At 43.3% G+C, this 16,331-nt stretch overlaps 2 protein-coding genes across 3 annotated transcripts; both read left to right on the forward strand.

Annotated features, from left to right (window-relative positions):
- Window positions 1-2,870: 2,870 nt before the first annotated feature.
- Window positions 2,871-6,778, forward strand: Bap60 (Brahma-associated protein 60). 2 transcript variants are annotated; one of them, XM_076113900.1, is made up of 7 exons: window positions 2,871-3,186; window positions 4,710-5,175; window positions 5,257-5,339; window positions 5,576-6,079; window positions 6,193-6,288; window positions 6,366-6,476; window positions 6,546-6,778. In XM_076113900.1, exons 1-7 carry the CDS (start codon window positions 3,046-3,048, stop codon window positions 6,744-6,746), a joined length of 1,602 nt encoding a protein of 533 aa, XP_075970015.1. In that variant the 5' UTR covers window positions 2,871-3,045; the 3' UTR covers window positions 6,747-6,778. The 2 variants fall into 2 exon arrangements, with proteins under 2 accessions (XP_075970015.1, XP_075970014.1); XM_076113899.1 differs by having other exon boundaries at window positions 2,872-3,186; window positions 5,567-6,079.
- Window positions 6,779-6,795: 17 nt separating this feature from the next.
- LOC142972628 (aquaporin-like) lies at window positions 6,796-14,597 on the forward strand. The gene is made up of 6 exons (XM_076113901.1): window positions 6,796-8,653; window positions 10,810-10,997; window positions 11,482-11,691; window positions 12,008-12,145; window positions 12,759-12,839; window positions 14,380-14,597. The coding sequence occupies exons 1-6, from the start codon at window positions 8,608-8,610 to the stop codon at window positions 14,488-14,490; spliced, it is 774 nt and encodes a 257-aa protein (XP_075970016.1). The 5' UTR covers window positions 6,796-8,607; the 3' UTR covers window positions 14,491-14,597.
- Window positions 14,598-16,331: the final 1,734 nt, after the last annotated feature.

The raw sequence follows: 16,331 nt of genomic DNA on the forward strand, positions 1-16,331 counted from the left end.
GGTATAAAAAAATACATAAAATGTAAATCAGGTGTCAAAGGGATCTAATATGTTGAGCTTGATATCCGAAGTTCTAATTTATTACCAGTGGGATGGAATAGAGTGGATCCAGTCACTACCTTTGTTATTAGATAGGTACCTACCTAGTTCCTAAATTTGTCCGACCTCTCGAGATGGTGTATTAGTATCTAATATTGGTATACACTAGTAATTGCTAGTGCTAGTAACTGAGTACCACGTTGGATGTCAACAATTGAATGTCCGTTTGTTGTGACTAACTCTTCTTCCGATCATTAACCCACTCGTATTCAAACATCTATCTTTTACACACAAATTTCCCCAGTTCGGGTATGTAGCTATCATCGAAGCAGAATAATTATAAATATTATTGTTACAATAACATTCACGAATAATGGTATGGGAAGCAATCTACTTTGGCTGCAAGGCAACCCTAAGTTGGCTTACAACAAGAACTTTTCAACTGCTCTATTTTTGCCTTTTCTAATGTCATTTTAATTCGCTTAGCGTCAGTCAGTCTCGAATAACATATACCTATTCGATATAATCATTGGATATGCTAAGTAACTTGGCGCCACGGTCACATCAACCCATCTGACCCGCAGATACCAAAACAAGATACGCTTAACTTACAAGAAAAGCGAGTGTAGTGTCTAGTGTCTTGTAAACATTTCTGTCCCCGCCCAGCTTTTGTGCTCGTTTTTAAGAATACTACCGAAACTATTTACACTCCTTTTACCCTTTGGAAAATACCCACGGTATTAAGAAAAATGTTAAATACATATACATAATATGACGACGACGTTATACTTTCCAAAAAATATGAATTAACCGGCGAGAAATTTAACAAACAAGATACCCAAGTAGGGTGTAGGATGCTTTACACCGTACATTGTTGCACACAGTCAGCATTTGACACCGACAAGCAACGATTCATTTATTTTTATAAAATTAAATCAGTTAACGTTTACCTACCAATCGGTTCGCGTGTACTCACATAACCATTTACCATACCATTTTCGATTTAGTTAAGTGAATAAACCATTTTAACCTGAGCTCAAATCTTTACTTTATTTATGTATCAACCATTACATAAATCTTCTGTACGGTATAACCATCGCACCGTATATAGGGACAACCAAATATTACATTGCCACGAAAAAAAAATAGTTTGGTAGACCAAACTTACTCATTCTGTTTTCGTTTATGCACGTTATGCGCATGACCACTTTTTATAAACATCATTAGCACATTTTTAAACTCTCGCGACTAGTACACATAATATTATAATGCAACGGGTCTTATACGCGATGGACAATTTAAAGGTAGGCAGCAAATAGGATACCTTATTTGCTGCCCGACGTTTCGATCGAATTACATCGACCGTGGTCACGAGCTGATCTCGAACGACGTCTGAAGAAGCAAGAATGTCAGACTGGTGTTAGCAGAGTAGGTACCAGCTTTTATGCCCTACATAAAAGGAGTAACGGATAAAGTTGGAAAAATGCTGAAAAAATACTCCATAAAGACTGTATATAGTCCGTTCTCCAAAGTAGCTAATCATTTGCGCACGTCAAAGGATAGGTAATAGGAATCCTAACCGGCCATTGTCCCCTAAACAAACATCTATGTACAATAGGTGTGACGGACAGCCCTCTGTGCAGAGGATGCATGGAGGCAGAGGAAACACCACAACATGTACTTGCAACAGCGTGGCGGATCAACGAGCGCGAACTAAAATATTGCCAACAACACTCCAGGAAGCCTGCAGCAACTTGAAAAAGCTTCTGACGTTCTGGGAGGAACTAGGATGGCTGGAGTGAGGGTGAATCAATGTAAGAGGGTAGCTACACGCACAAAGGCCCAATTAGGAGGCTAAGTGCGGAAAAAGCCCAGACAACCTAACCTAACCTAACGTCAAAGGATGTAATTCCTCTTCAGACACCTGGCGTTTACAAGGTGGATTGTAGCTGCGGTAGTTCATACATTGGACACTTGGACAGACCAAAAGAACAATAGCTGAAAGGGTCAAGGAACATATTGCAGCTGTTAAGAACCGTCAAGTCAACAAATCCGCGATAGCTGAGCACTCGTTGGAAGCAGGAACCAATCATTGGATCGAGCTGCATCAACCCCGGGTCCTCTCCACAGATCGTCACTATTACTCCAGGATAGTACGAGAAGCGGTTGAAATCAAGAAACAAACTAATTTCAACCGTAACATACAACATACCGTTTATCATCTACGTGCAGCCGTCGCCGGCATGACGTAACGCGCCAGGGTAAAGACGTCGTTAGTGTTGTGTGTCGAAGTACCGACAATTCCGAACAATGTACACTTAGCCAAAACCAAGTGAGGGTAGGCGTCGAAACTCGCGCCGGAAGGAGACGACGCTTAGCAGCCACATCAGTCAGCTCGTGACCACGGTCGATGTAATTCGATCGAAACTACTAAAATCGCGTATAAGACCCGTTGCGTTATAATATTATAATTAACACAATATGAATATTATAACTTGCAATTTCTATTGCCAATACTTATTATTTTAAAAATATTCCTTAAAACCGCGGCACATGAAAACACTCAGCGCCATCTTGAGAGCGTGACTCGCACTATAGAATTTTTTTTCTTGGCTAAAAAGGCTGTGTCATACGTCAGCCAGTTATTAAACGTAGTAATATTAATGACATAATTTTCACGTCGTTAAAAAGTAATCTTCTTTTTTATATTTACATTTAGTAACTTTTTATAATTAAAAGGTAAACTTAATAAGAAATAGGTCCATATTTTTTTAATACTATCTGTATTATTATCATAATAAAAATCACTTATGGCAACACCGAAGCGTACATTTTGTTGTCTGTGATCGCATCAGTAGTGTGACATTTTATTTGACAGTATTACGGTAATGTTGAGTTATTTGTAAATGCAATATAACTTTTGGACTTACATATAAGTCTTATAAGTATAATTATAAGGAATGGTGACGTTAAGTAGACAATAAGTGTAATTAATCAGTGACTAAGATGGCGCAGCGTTTCCCTGCAAGCGGTCCAAGTCCTGCGCCGCCTCCGGGCGCCATGCAACCACAGCAGCGATACCCGGGCCCTGCACAGCCACAAGGCTCCCCCATGCCGCCGAGACCGTACCCAGGACCTAATTTCCCTGTAAGAATTGACATATTCTATTATATCTTGAAATTTGTTAAAGTTAGCGTGTGACTAATAATAAATTATGTCCCAAAGTGTTAGCGTCATGTTTGTTATCTTTAGTTTTGCTACTTCATGTCGGTTATTGTTTGTCAAACTTGCATAAACTTGTTGCGAATCCGCCAGGAAGAACATGATAGCATTTCACTACTTCTGCTGTGGGATACAGTAACCAGGTGAAAGTAACTAAGTATTATTTTTGCAGTAGGTATGATGGAAATGAGACTTATGAAAGTTCTGTATACTCATGACAGTCATGACCCTCCTTGGGCTCTCAGTTACATAGGTACTGTATTATATATATTTGTATAACCTAGACATGATTGTGATCAAAGTAGATCAATATTTATTAGTAATAGATATATCAGTTTCATTTCAATTTCAAATAAGGAATAAATCTAAAGTCACAGATATAGTGGCTGACGTCATCAAACATTTGAAATGGTCATGGACAAGTCAATTTTTGCACTGCAAATTTAACAAAACGAGAAAGCAAGTAACACAAGGGATGACACAATGAAGCAAGGATTCCCAAGAGTAGATGGAGAGATAACCTTGGGCCATACTGGATCAGTGTAGCCGACAACAGAGAGCTGGAGGAGGCCTATGCCAACATGCACACTGAAATGTGGGACATTTTTAGTAGCAAACACTTCTTATTACTTTCAGACTTGAACATAATAGACTTTATTATTATGTCAGTTTCATTATGGAGGTGCATCGTTAGCTCACTAGATACCTAGATGAAAGGTTTTATCTCAGAGTTAGGCCATAGTACCTATACAGATTTGGCAAACTATTGATAAAGGAATTCAAATATAGGTGAAAGAATTCTAAGTAATATATAATACTAAGAGTTAATACTAATAAACACTAAGTAAAAATGTAATTCATATACATCATGAACTGAAGTCTTGTCTTTATTCCAACTTAAGTGGGTACATTGTGAGCTGCAAGCCTAAAATTGTATATTTTGTGAAATTAATACATAATTTTAAACAACATTTGGTTTAAGTATGCTATGAATATTACTTACTACATACTACTATTTCAAATGTGAAAATAAGTAGGTATGTGATATTATTTGATACATTGGTTCTGTAGAGGTACATTACACTACTTTTATTGAACTGGTGGTTATTCGTGAAGTAACATAACAATATTCTTTGTGTAGTGATGTTACTCAATTTGTGCAGTAATTTTGTATTGTTAAATGAGCAACATTAATAGCTTGTATTTATTGAGTGTGTTAGTTGCGACCATATAACCGGTATCTACTCGTGGGCAAATCTCAACAATAAACTTTACTAGATCTCTCGCTAGAAACTAAGATAGCCGACCCGTCTTCATGCAATACTTTCGACCCTTCTTTTCGTCCTCTTCTATATTATATCTCTGATAACAAGCGAACAAAAACTATATAGGTAATAGTAGGTCGCGATTTCGAGAATCGGAATCATGCGGTGTGGTCGACGTTCCAGGCTCGCAGCGGGTTCACTCCGCCGCCGGTGGGCGCGGTGGGCGCGGGCGGCGGGGCGCGCGCGGCGGGCGGCGCGGCCTACGGCGGCGGCGCGGCGGCCGGGCCGGGCGCGGCGCCGGGCGGGCTGCGCGCGGCGCCGGCCCCGGCGCCGGCGCCCGCGCCCGCCAAGCGCGCGGCGGGCGCGGGCGCGCCCATGCCGCCGCAGCACAAGCCGCTGTACAACCCGGACTACGCGTCGCCGGGCGCCGCGCCCGCCAAGCGCAAGAAGCGCCTCGCCGACAAGATCCTGCCGCAGAAGGTGCGCGACCTGGTGCCCGAGTCGCAGGCCTACATGGACCTGCTCGCCTTCGAGCGCAAGCTCGACGCGACCATCATGCGCAAGCGCCTCGACATACAGGAGGCGCTCAAGAGGCCGATGAAACAGAAGAGGAAGCTCAGAATTTTTATATCGAATACGTTCTACCCCGGTGAGTAGTCGCGTCCGCGCGCCTCGGTCGTCCGCGCTCGCCTCCGTGCCGCTTCTGACGTCGCTCTACCGTACTGTGCAGGTCAGGGCGACAACGCGGTGCCGTCGTGGGAGCTGCGCGTCGAGGGCCGCCTGCTCGACGACACTAAGAACGACCCCAATAAAGTAATACTTCTACTCTCGTTCACTTTGTTCGAAATTACTTTTCGACGTTCGTTATTATTTAGTGATACTGTGTATATTTTTATGCATGACATTCTCTTAAAATCGTATTTTTTATAACATTATTAAAATTTTGTAGTGTTTTGATGCGTGTACGTGTACGTTAGTGTAGAATGATACGATGTTTTATAAAAGTAACAAGTAAACGTAGTGTGGTGACGGGTGCGGAGGTGTTGCAGGTGAAGCGCAAGTTCTCGTCGTTCTTCAAGTCGCTGGTGATCGAGCTGGACAAGGAGCTGTACGGGCCCGACAACCACCTGGTGGAGTGGCACCGCACGCTCACCACGCAGGAGACCGACGGCTTCCAGGTCAAGCGGCCCGGCTACAAGAACGTGCGCTGCACCATCCTGCTGCTGCTGGACTACCAGCCGCTGCAGTTCAAGCTGGACCAGCGCCTGGCGCGCCTGCTGGGCGTGCACACGCAAACCCGGCCCGTCATCGTCAACGCGCTGTGGCAGTACGTCAAGACCCACAAGCTGCAGGACCCGCACGAGCGCGAGTACATCGTGTGCGACAAGTACCTGGAGCAGATCTTCGGCACGGCGCGCATGAAGCTGGCCGAGGTGCCGGGCCGCCTGGGCGCGCTGCTGCACCCGCCGGACCCCATCGTCATCAACCACGTCATCGCCGTCGAGCCCCCGCACGACACCAAGCAGACCGCCTGCTACGACATCGACGTCGAGGTAATCGCCCGCACATACGCTTACATTTACTCACACTTTATAACGATTTTAGACGGAAGACGTTAGCGTATTTTACCTAAATCATATAGACGATCGCCGTTACGTCGTTTCAGGTGGACGACACTCTCAAGACGCAGATGAACAACTTCCTGCTGAGCACGGCCAACCAGCAGGAGATCCAGGGCCTCGACTCCAAGATACACGAGACGGTGAGTGCCGGGGACGGGGGCGAGCGGCCGGCCCGCGCGGGGCCAGCGAGCGAGCCGCCTGACGCGTGTGTTTGCAGGTCGACACGATCAACCAGCTGAAGACGAACCGCGAGTTCTTCCTGAGCTTCAGCATGGACCCGCAGCAGTTCATCCAGAAGTGGCTCGTGTCGCAGTCGCGCGACCTCAAGGTGAGTGTGCGGCGCGGCGACGCCCCCGGCGCCGGCGCGGCCGCTCGCCTCACGGCCCGCTGTGCGCAGAGCCTGGGCGCGGCCGGCGCCAGTACCGGCCCCGGCGCCACCGGCTCCACCGGCGGCAACCCCGAGGAGGAGCGGCTCGGCGCCTTCTACGCGCAGGCGTGGGCGGGCGAGGGCGTGGCGCGCTACCTGCACGCGCGCCTGGCCGCGCGCCGCCGCGACCTGGACGCCGCGCTGCACCACCCGCACCTGCAGCGCCTCTAGCGCTCCCGCCAGTAAACTCTTTGTATTCCGCACCAGAGCTTTTTATTTCCTCCTCTGCGCTCTCTCCCGCCGGCCCCCCGAGTCAGAGGCGCGGGAGCGAGCGCGCGCCCCACCCCCGGCTCGGCGGCCGCCGGCCGTAGCGTATGCGTTATGTGCTCTTAGTCGAATATTATTTACCGAACGTAGTCGACGGTCTTATGGAAACGACGCGACCGAGTGAGCCGTCGACGGAAACCGAATCGGGACGATTCCGAAGTACCGAAATAAAAATTATTCTGATATGTTCGTCGGTCGGATGATTGAAAATTATTAGACCCGTATTTTTTTCATCGAAGAGTGATAAACGATCGCTAAGTTCGAGGGTGTTAAAGTTGCGAAGTGGGGCTCGATGACACCGTACGATCGTGTATAAAAAGATAAAAATACGTGTGTAATATATTTTCAATAAAATATTATAAAACTGAGAACGCATAATCTATATGATTTCTTTCCGTATCGTTGAACTATTAGATTCGTGAATATAAATAAATTAATTAGATTATTGTGAATACATTTTAATTTGTATACGTTAAAGTCATCGGCTCACCGGTACATAACGTAGCGTATGAGTTTGATTTAACTGCATGAAGTAAGAGTGCGGGCGCCAGCGAGCCGCCCCGCGTCTGTACGTGACCTGTTGTACGTACCGACGTGGTCACGTGACTAGCGACTGCATGTAGTGAGCTCTGGCATGGTCTACAAGCTTCTATACACTACTACATAATACTACTACACCACCGATAAACATGACAGACTATCCACTGCCTTGTTCTAATACTAGAAGTTTGACGAACCATGACGATGTGTGCAGTGTGAGGGTGATGTGGGTGCATATTATCGTAGCAGGGAGTAAGCTTATCTTATGTTTTGCTTGCGATGTAGTGCTCGGTACAGTGTCGCGCTTGCCAAACATCATTAACGTAAATTATATCAACAGTAGCTAGTTAAATAAATATTTGATTGTTACCTAACACCTCGTGTGTACAGTGTAACGGAGTATTAACTCATTTACATTTTACGAGTATGAGGAAGCAGCAGTAAGTACTCCTCAGAGTAGGCATTACATTACAGAATATTTCAACAAGGATGAAGGATATTGCTTATCTAATAGTGATAGGATCATGTTTCACGAGACTCATAAGAGAACTGAGTGCAAGGTTATACATTGCCTAGGTTTGAAGTCACTAATATGATAGGTAACGTTCAATATAAATAGTTGAGTCAGACGCTTAGTCAAAATAACGACACGAGTGTATTATGTGTGTTGTATAAGCAGGAGCGTCTAGTTAGCGCTCGTGATTGATCGCTGTTTGTTCACACTGACGTGTTCATTATTATCACACACTTATATGGGGGATCAGTCGTGAAGACAATACGCGCTCTAACCTCGCTACCATTCACAGTTTCGTGACAAACAAACGCACAATCAAGAAACAAGAGCACACTGTCAGTTAGTAAAAGATAAGCAATATTTCACCGACGACACCTGAAAATATCACAATGTAAAGAGTTCTATTATTACATTGAAATATTCGAGACAAAAATTATGATCAGTGTGGACAATGTGCACACGTATGTGTAACTCTGGTAGACAAACAGTCGACGTCAGTTCAATGAACAAGTGTTAGGATCGTGGTGATGTCACTCCACCACGCTCGTGTAGAAGGGTGCGAAAAAGAGTGGTCAGACGACACGGGCACCTGGCGGACAGACATGACAGTGTTGCGTCGAGCATCGCCAGGCGCCTGGAGATAAGCGCGACGCCGGCGACACAGCGGCGCGGCGCAGTGCCGCCGCCGCCTGCCGCGAGCACACACACAACATGCCGCCGAACAACAACGACAGCGCCGGCGACGACACCAACAACAGTAAGTTCACTGCATCTATCATTCATTTTTTCTTAGATCCGTACATAACTGTGGAGCTTATTCTAAATCAATTACATATAAGTTTTTTTTTAATATCGGCACACACGATTTATCAACGTTTAAGTTTTACCGCCAGTTCAGTGTTCGGAGACTTTAATGAGAACTGCCTAGGGGTTGGTTACAGACTAAGGCAACCCTTTTTTTACCAATTCTAAATTCAAATTCTGAAACGAACAGCCTTATTTAATTTTTTAATGAAATCACTATCACTGTATGAATTGACTAGCTATCATTGCTATCATTATTACTAAACATACGAAATTTAACGAAATCCAGTACAATGTTCAGATTTCAAATCGTTGTTATTTTTTTTATCATAAGACTATTCGAGTTAGCGCATTAGTTTTTGTTTTGTTTTTTGTCTCGTGGGGTTTTTACATTAACTAACGTCAAGTTCTTAAATAGCGAGCAATTCACAGTTCTATACAAACACACACATAAATCGCACATCTACGTTGATAATATAAACTTCTTTTTAAAGGCGTCGCTAATTATTTTCTACTTTGTCTGCTTTATTTTATAGAATCAGCTGGGCAATGAGTACACTCGGCTTTTTCCAATTTCTTTTTTTATAAAATCTACTTTCAACTATAGAATGGTAGATAGATTTTAACTTTTAAGTAGGTAATTGTTACTTATGCTATTTCGAAACGCAACACAATGTTTTGCTCATCTTGTCACTTAACATGGCACATTACGCAAATATAGTAGGGTACATTAAAATATATTAAACTTATATAAATAAATATAATAAAGTTACAAGTATCTAAAGGAAAAGGTATTTGTCTAGTGTAAGTTGTCCAGTAAGCAGAGATTAATGTCCCCTATGACAAATAATATGGATACCTTGCCTGTATTAGTAGAAAACCTCCAAACGTGATAGACGACGAAGTCAGGCGTACGTGTAGGTATTTGCAAGGTATAAGTAATATGTATCTGAGTGAAGGACTCAAATCACGACTAGAGTGTAGAGCAGTAGCACATGGGCACTCCACATAGTCGGCGATAAGATAGATGGTGAAGATACGCGCTTGATCCGCGCGATACAAACAGATCAAACGATGCTGATAACAATACGTTTATAAATAACAGAAACATCAATCACAGTGCAACTGATTTTATTGACAAGCCTCATAGTTATCATAATGTACCTAACTACGTACCTATTATAGTAGCACTCAATTTTACTGTTTAGTCATCAATGTGTGACAAAGTTCCTTGTTTGTTGCTGTTTTTATAACAATCTTATTACTGTATATTGATGTGACACCTTTGTTTCCGTTTCGTTTAGCACAACTGCTTATTTACTTAACCAGTTCAACCAATATCAGTGTCTTAACTTCAGTTTCATAAAAGATATATCAAGGGTGGGAGAGTGGGAGAGTAATATAATATGTGTTTTTTTCTTCATGGACCTATTCTTCACCGGTTATTCCCAGCCAGGTGAAGAATAGTGCGGATATAACTGTAGGAACGGAGCATTTTAGGTAGGTATACCTACCAACATATCTATCACTACTGTTACGTACAGATTTAAGAAAACTACGTTGTTTGTATAAGTCTAAGTTATAGTAGTCTCTTCCTATAAAAATGAGCAAAAATCCAATACAAACACTTGGCTCTTCCAATTAACCTTATCTAATCAAGCAGTGATACATTCCTTTAAATAAATTATAATCGGTTAATTATTACCATCCATCATACTCAAGCAAATCCAGGTCTGAATCTTGTCTAAATACAACATTTATCTTTATTAGGTACGTTGGTACAACTATTCTTTACCTACACAGACCCATAGAATAAGCCTGTAAGCCTCTTCTCTTCAGAAAATAAAACTTTTTATTTAGAGCACACAAAAGGTCAATTTACCGTATTTCAAATAAACAAAGTTGCTAGAAAAATGTGTACCTACATACATATTCAAATACATTTTAAACTAATTTTACTGTAGTTTATTTACTATAGTGTAGACAAATGGCGGGAATATTCCTACCTAGATAAAAAAGAAGATCGATTGATGTGATAGAGTGAGGGGTGTCCGGGGAGGGTGTGTACTGGTAACTAGTGTAAGGTGTAACAGAGGTGTGCGTGCGCAGTGGTGTGGTGCGGGTGCGCGGAGTGCGGGCGGCGCGACGCGTCGCTGTGGCGCGTGTGCCTGGCCGAGCTGTGCGGCGCCGCGCTGCTCGTGCTGCTCAGCTGCCTGCCGGGCTGCGGGCCCGCCGCCGCGCACTCGCCCATGCACCGCGCGCTCGCCGCCGGCCTCGTCGTCGTCGTGCTCGTGCAGGTACAATGCTGCACAACTTAATTATCTATTAACGCGAATACATAAAACAGCATAATACAATTAGTGTTATTCTATTGTTTCTAATGATGCTCGATACGCCTACTCATCCTTAAACAAAGTATATTTCGTGAACAACAGATTTTCAAATGTATTTATAGATTATGTAGATAAGGATTAGATTCAAAGTCAAACAATGAAAAGTAAATCGTAACATGATCGCGTTGCGTATTACTTAAAGTGGGATTAGGATTACCGGCTATCAGATAATACAATAAATCAATCTTAAGTAATCGATCTCCCGTTGACACTGATCGATATTGCTGCTCGACTCTAATTGTTTTACCTTCCAAATTGGCGTACCCTTATAATTTTCGTGTTATTAGGGAAACTGGAAAAAAATAAAAAGCCTTTGCACGTCGAGCCGAATAGTTTTTTCGCAGGTATCGTTGAATAGTATACGAATGACGTGTCGCATGTCCCGTAGAGTCTGGACCACATCTCGGGCGCGTACTTCAACCCGACGGTGCTGCTGGCGGGCGTGCTGTGGGGGCGCGTGTCGGCGCGGCGCGCGCTGCCCGTGGCGCTGGCGCAGCTGGCGGGCGGCGTGCTCGGCGCCGCCGCGCTGCACCTGCTGCAGCCCGCCGGCACCGCCAGCTGCGTCACGCTGCCCGCTGACAACCTGCCAGTATACAAGGTACTTTTGAGCGGTCGGAGATTATTTCATAGCGCCCAGCCCGCCGCCGTGTACGATGTGAAGATGCTTATGTCGAACGACAAACTCCAGCATGAACTTCGTCGTCCGTTCCTCGTCGGCTATCGATCAATAATTCCGCAGTCTAAGCGACGCCCTACGCAGGAGCGGTGTTATAATTTAATATCTGTCGCGGTAGGCGAAATATCGCTGAAGTGAAGAACGATACCTTATATGTATGTAATGTATGTAGATTGTAGTAAATGTGCCACTATTGGGCGGAGAGAGCAGTAGTTAGTAAGGTGCGTGTGGTGTGCAGGCGCTGGTGATCGAGGGCGTGCTGGGCGGGTGCGTGGCGCTCGTCAACTGCGGCGCGTGGGACGCGCGCAACGACGGGCTGCGCGACTCGTGGCCGCTGCGCATCGGCATCACCGTCGCCGGCCTCTCCCTCGTCGCGGTAATTCACTCCCCCTACACTATTCTATACCCTAATTCACAGTAACTACGCACAGGACAAACCTTTCGCTTCACGTTGCTCTCGTGACATCTGTACGAGATATTCTCGAGTGTCTACCCACAAGCGTGTATGAAATCGTTGATAAACTGCGTAGTGCGCCGACGTGTGCTATTAGCTTATTCGACGCAGTGCTGGCAGTGTAGGTACACAAATATATCAAATCTGACATAAAAATTTTTTAGTGCCCTTTATTCTTTACGGATCATTTTAACATACTTACGCAAAGACTGAACAAATAAGTCTTCCACAAATATTATGATGTATACCCTATTGTTTATGCCTTCCTGCATTATCTTAGCTATCACAAAGCAAGCAGGATCACATAAATCATACACGTTTATGAAACGTGACGCCCTAACACGTGCATTGTATATTTTTCCATCATAAGAGAAGCTCATAAAAAGCTTATTGTTCAAAGGTACCAATACGATAATTTTCTCAGAACTTTCATGATCTAGTCTTAACGCTATAATAGTATAGTTAATATATTTCCTGTACCTGTCATGTAAGTCCCTGTTAAAAAAAGTAATACTGATTTATGAACATTGCACAGAGTGAGTTGACCGGCGCGAGCATGAACCCGGTGCGCAGCTTCGGACCCGCGCTGTGGAGCGGCGACTGGTCAAGTCACTGGGTTAGTATTTACTCATTATTCTTAACTTATTGCTGTCTTTTGTACTACCTATATACTAGAGTACACGACTATGAGTTGACTAACCGATGAACAAAGAGAAAACTTTAAGAAGGTCTCAATCTAGCTAAATTTTTAACTGTCGAGACGGTCACGTGGAGACTATTACCCCTCACAGGATTCATTTTTAGGGTTCCGTACCTAAAAAGTAAAAACGGAACCCTATTACTAAGTCCCCGCTGTCTGTCTGTCTCCAGACTGAATGATAGTTAGAAAGCTGCAATTTTCACAAATGATGTATTTCCGTTGTCGCTATAACAACAAATACTAAAAATTAAAAAAATATATATTAAATAAAATAAATATCATTGGACAACTCACACACGGTCATTTGATTCCAAACTAAGCAGAGCTTGTACTATGGTAACCAAATAACTGATAAACATACTTATATACTTCTAAATACATACTTATATACATAATTGACATCCAGGCTCAGAACAAATACTCGTGCTCATCACACAAAGATTTGTCCCGGGTGGGATTCGAACCCACAAAACGCGGCGCTACGGTTGTTGCGGCGAGGTGACCGCTTAAACCTCATACAATGAACGTGCTTTTTCGTATTTTTTGGTACTGAACCCTTCGTGCGTGAGTCCAAACTCTCACTTGGCCGGTTTTTTGATAATACTCAAAACAGTTGCTGTGATTGACAAGGTATCCGTGACAGATGTCCACGACGGCTAGATACTATCTCTCTGTCACATTTTGTGCAATTCACTGTGTAGTGTGTTGTTAATACTATTATCACAGTCATAGTGGAAGATAAACGCTTTGCTATTTGTGTACGTATCACGAGTTTAATTCTCTTATTAAGTACACATGATACGCTAAGTTTCTCACTGAATGTATATTGTAGTACAAACAGTAGTTTTGTTGTGTTACAAAGAGATCAAAACACAATGGGAGTGTTGTGTGTCGATGTGTGACGACGTGTGACATTTGTAGAGGATATAATGTATTTAACCTAGTTGTGACGTGCCAAGATATGTGTCGATCTTTTATTACAAGCTGCAAATAGACCGACTGACTACACTAGAGTAGGTATACTAGACAGCACTCATTGTTACCGCCAAAATGGATGCAAAAATTAAGTGAACCAAAAATGATTTTACTTACTCTTTAAGATGCTTGTAAAGACGGTTTTGTAGTTACCTTTATTTAACGTAAATTACGTTCTTATACACTAGATGGCGATGGTGTCGACATAGAAAAAGATGTCTAAACATTGATTTGTTATTTCCGTTCTTTTTAATTGTAAGCTTGATACGAAGCTTCGTTTTAAATCAGTCAGTTCATCGGTTAACTGTAAAGCTTCTTCTAAAATAAACGCAAATTTGTTTCATTTAAAAAATTACTAAATATTTGGACTATAGACTGACTGAGAGTCCAATTAACATTTGAGATATTTTTTGTCTAACTTCCTTTATCTGAGTACGACATTTATTAAATAGTGTGTGTGTGTGTGTGTGTGTGCGTGCAGGTGTACTGGGCAGGTCCGCTGGGCGGGTCGCTGGCGAGCACGCTGCTGTACGTGAGCGCGTGGCGGCCGCGCCGGCACCCGCGCGCGCACAAGCCCAGGGACAGCGCCTAGTCGCGCCGCCGCCCGCTACCTGCGCCCCACTCACTACTGCTAACAATTATCCTACCTTACTTGTTAATTAAATCTAAGTATTAAGTTATATATTATTGATAAGTCCACTTTTGTGTTTTATTTTAACCCAGAATAGTTCGTAGTTTCCATCACGTTTACTTTCAGGATGACCGGTTCTAAGTCTATCCGCAGGAAACGATCAGCACGACCCTGCAGCAAACATGAACCACGGTTGACACTCGGTGCTACATCAGCCGGGCGAAAGCTATATATTCTATACAACCACATAACATACGGTCTCTAATATTTCCAGGCCTCAAATGTTTCCGTACCACAGAATCAGTTTAGTCATCGACCCATCATATTATAATATCATGCTCGTCTGTAGGGTCGTCTCAGACGATGACTCAACAAAGTAAAATCACTCATCGAAGAAGGTCATACGTTTTGGATGGACCTACTTTCTTTAAGACAAAAAAAAACGCTTACATGATGATGATGATGTTGATCGCTTTCAGCAAGAAAGTATCCACACTGTTATTCCTAGACATTCTTCTTGCAGAAACCTTTTCTTCGATTTAAAACTTCCAAGAATAAAAAAAAAAAGTTCAGTGTCCTGCCGTGAACTTAAGTATCGTATGGTAGGTACAGTAGATATTTAAATCAGATGCACAATGACTTGGCATAAAATGTCCACTATTTGGAATATTTAAGTGTATGTGAAGGAGACCAGTGTCAGTGGCGAACTCACCGCGCCGGCGCCCGCACGCCTCTCCGCGAACATCATCAATATATCGATGAGAAAGTAACTTGTGTTGTGATTCATAACCCCCAGGACTTCCACACACATCCCCTTCCCTCACACAAGTCGACTGTCTTTGCATAAAGCAAACTTGTACTCGACGAGAGGCCCATATGGACTACGTAAGCCAATAACCACGTAATGAATACCTACTGTTCTATTAGAAAGGTACCAGCGAGGTAAAGGTAGTTAGTGGAGTACCTGGGAACAGGACTGGTAATGGTGGCCATCGGCAGGTCCCAGAAAAAGAACAAGCAGTAATCATTCATTCTGCGGGCTCTGCCTTCTAGATTCGTATTGACTCAAACACCATGACCAACCTAATCACTGTTCCACGACTGTTGAGAATGCGTGCGAAATTGCTTATACCGGCTTACATTGTAATCGAGAATGACTGTCCATTTTCAAAGAAACTGATAAAACAAGATTTTAATTTTAATTGCATTAGTAGATAAATTTAACGATTAGAGAGAGCTTGGGGATCAGTAGTGCCTCACGTTAAACCTGCTCAGATACCTGTTGTAATTACTGTAGTGTAAGTACTGTCTGTACCTCTGACCCCCGAAGTCACATTATGTTCACTCTCTAGCTATTTATTTCGTGTGAGTTTTTAAATGTTTCATACATCAAGCTATTTTACGCTGCACGCGTATACATGCTCGCATGTGTTTGTATAGTACTAGATATGAGTAATAAGAAGCGCGGAGCAGGCGTATGCGACGTGTGGTAGAGAAACTTGAACATCCGGAGTGCTTGTCTACGGGAACTGTCAATGCAATTTGGATGCATGCCTTAAAGACCTTGTGTAAAAGGAAATGCATTACAAACGCATAATTCTGAGTAGGTAATGTTGCTATCAATATAAATAAACTATGAGTGGATGGTTAATGAACCTGTCAGGCGGAGAACCGCCTCGCCTCGACCGCTCGCCCTCACGCGCCGGTATTACTTCCTGAACGCTATGACCATCTTATTATAACACCGATTAAGTAACAACTAATATCTATTTATATTCAAATACATATAATATATTGTTTGT

This window comes from Anticarsia gemmatalis, chromosome 4, assembly GCF_050436995.1.
Source record: "Anticarsia gemmatalis isolate Benzon Research Colony breed Stoneville strain chromosome 4, ilAntGemm2 primary, whole genome shotgun sequence".
NCBI lineage: Eukaryota > Metazoa > Arthropoda > Insecta > Lepidoptera > Erebidae > Anticarsia > Anticarsia gemmatalis.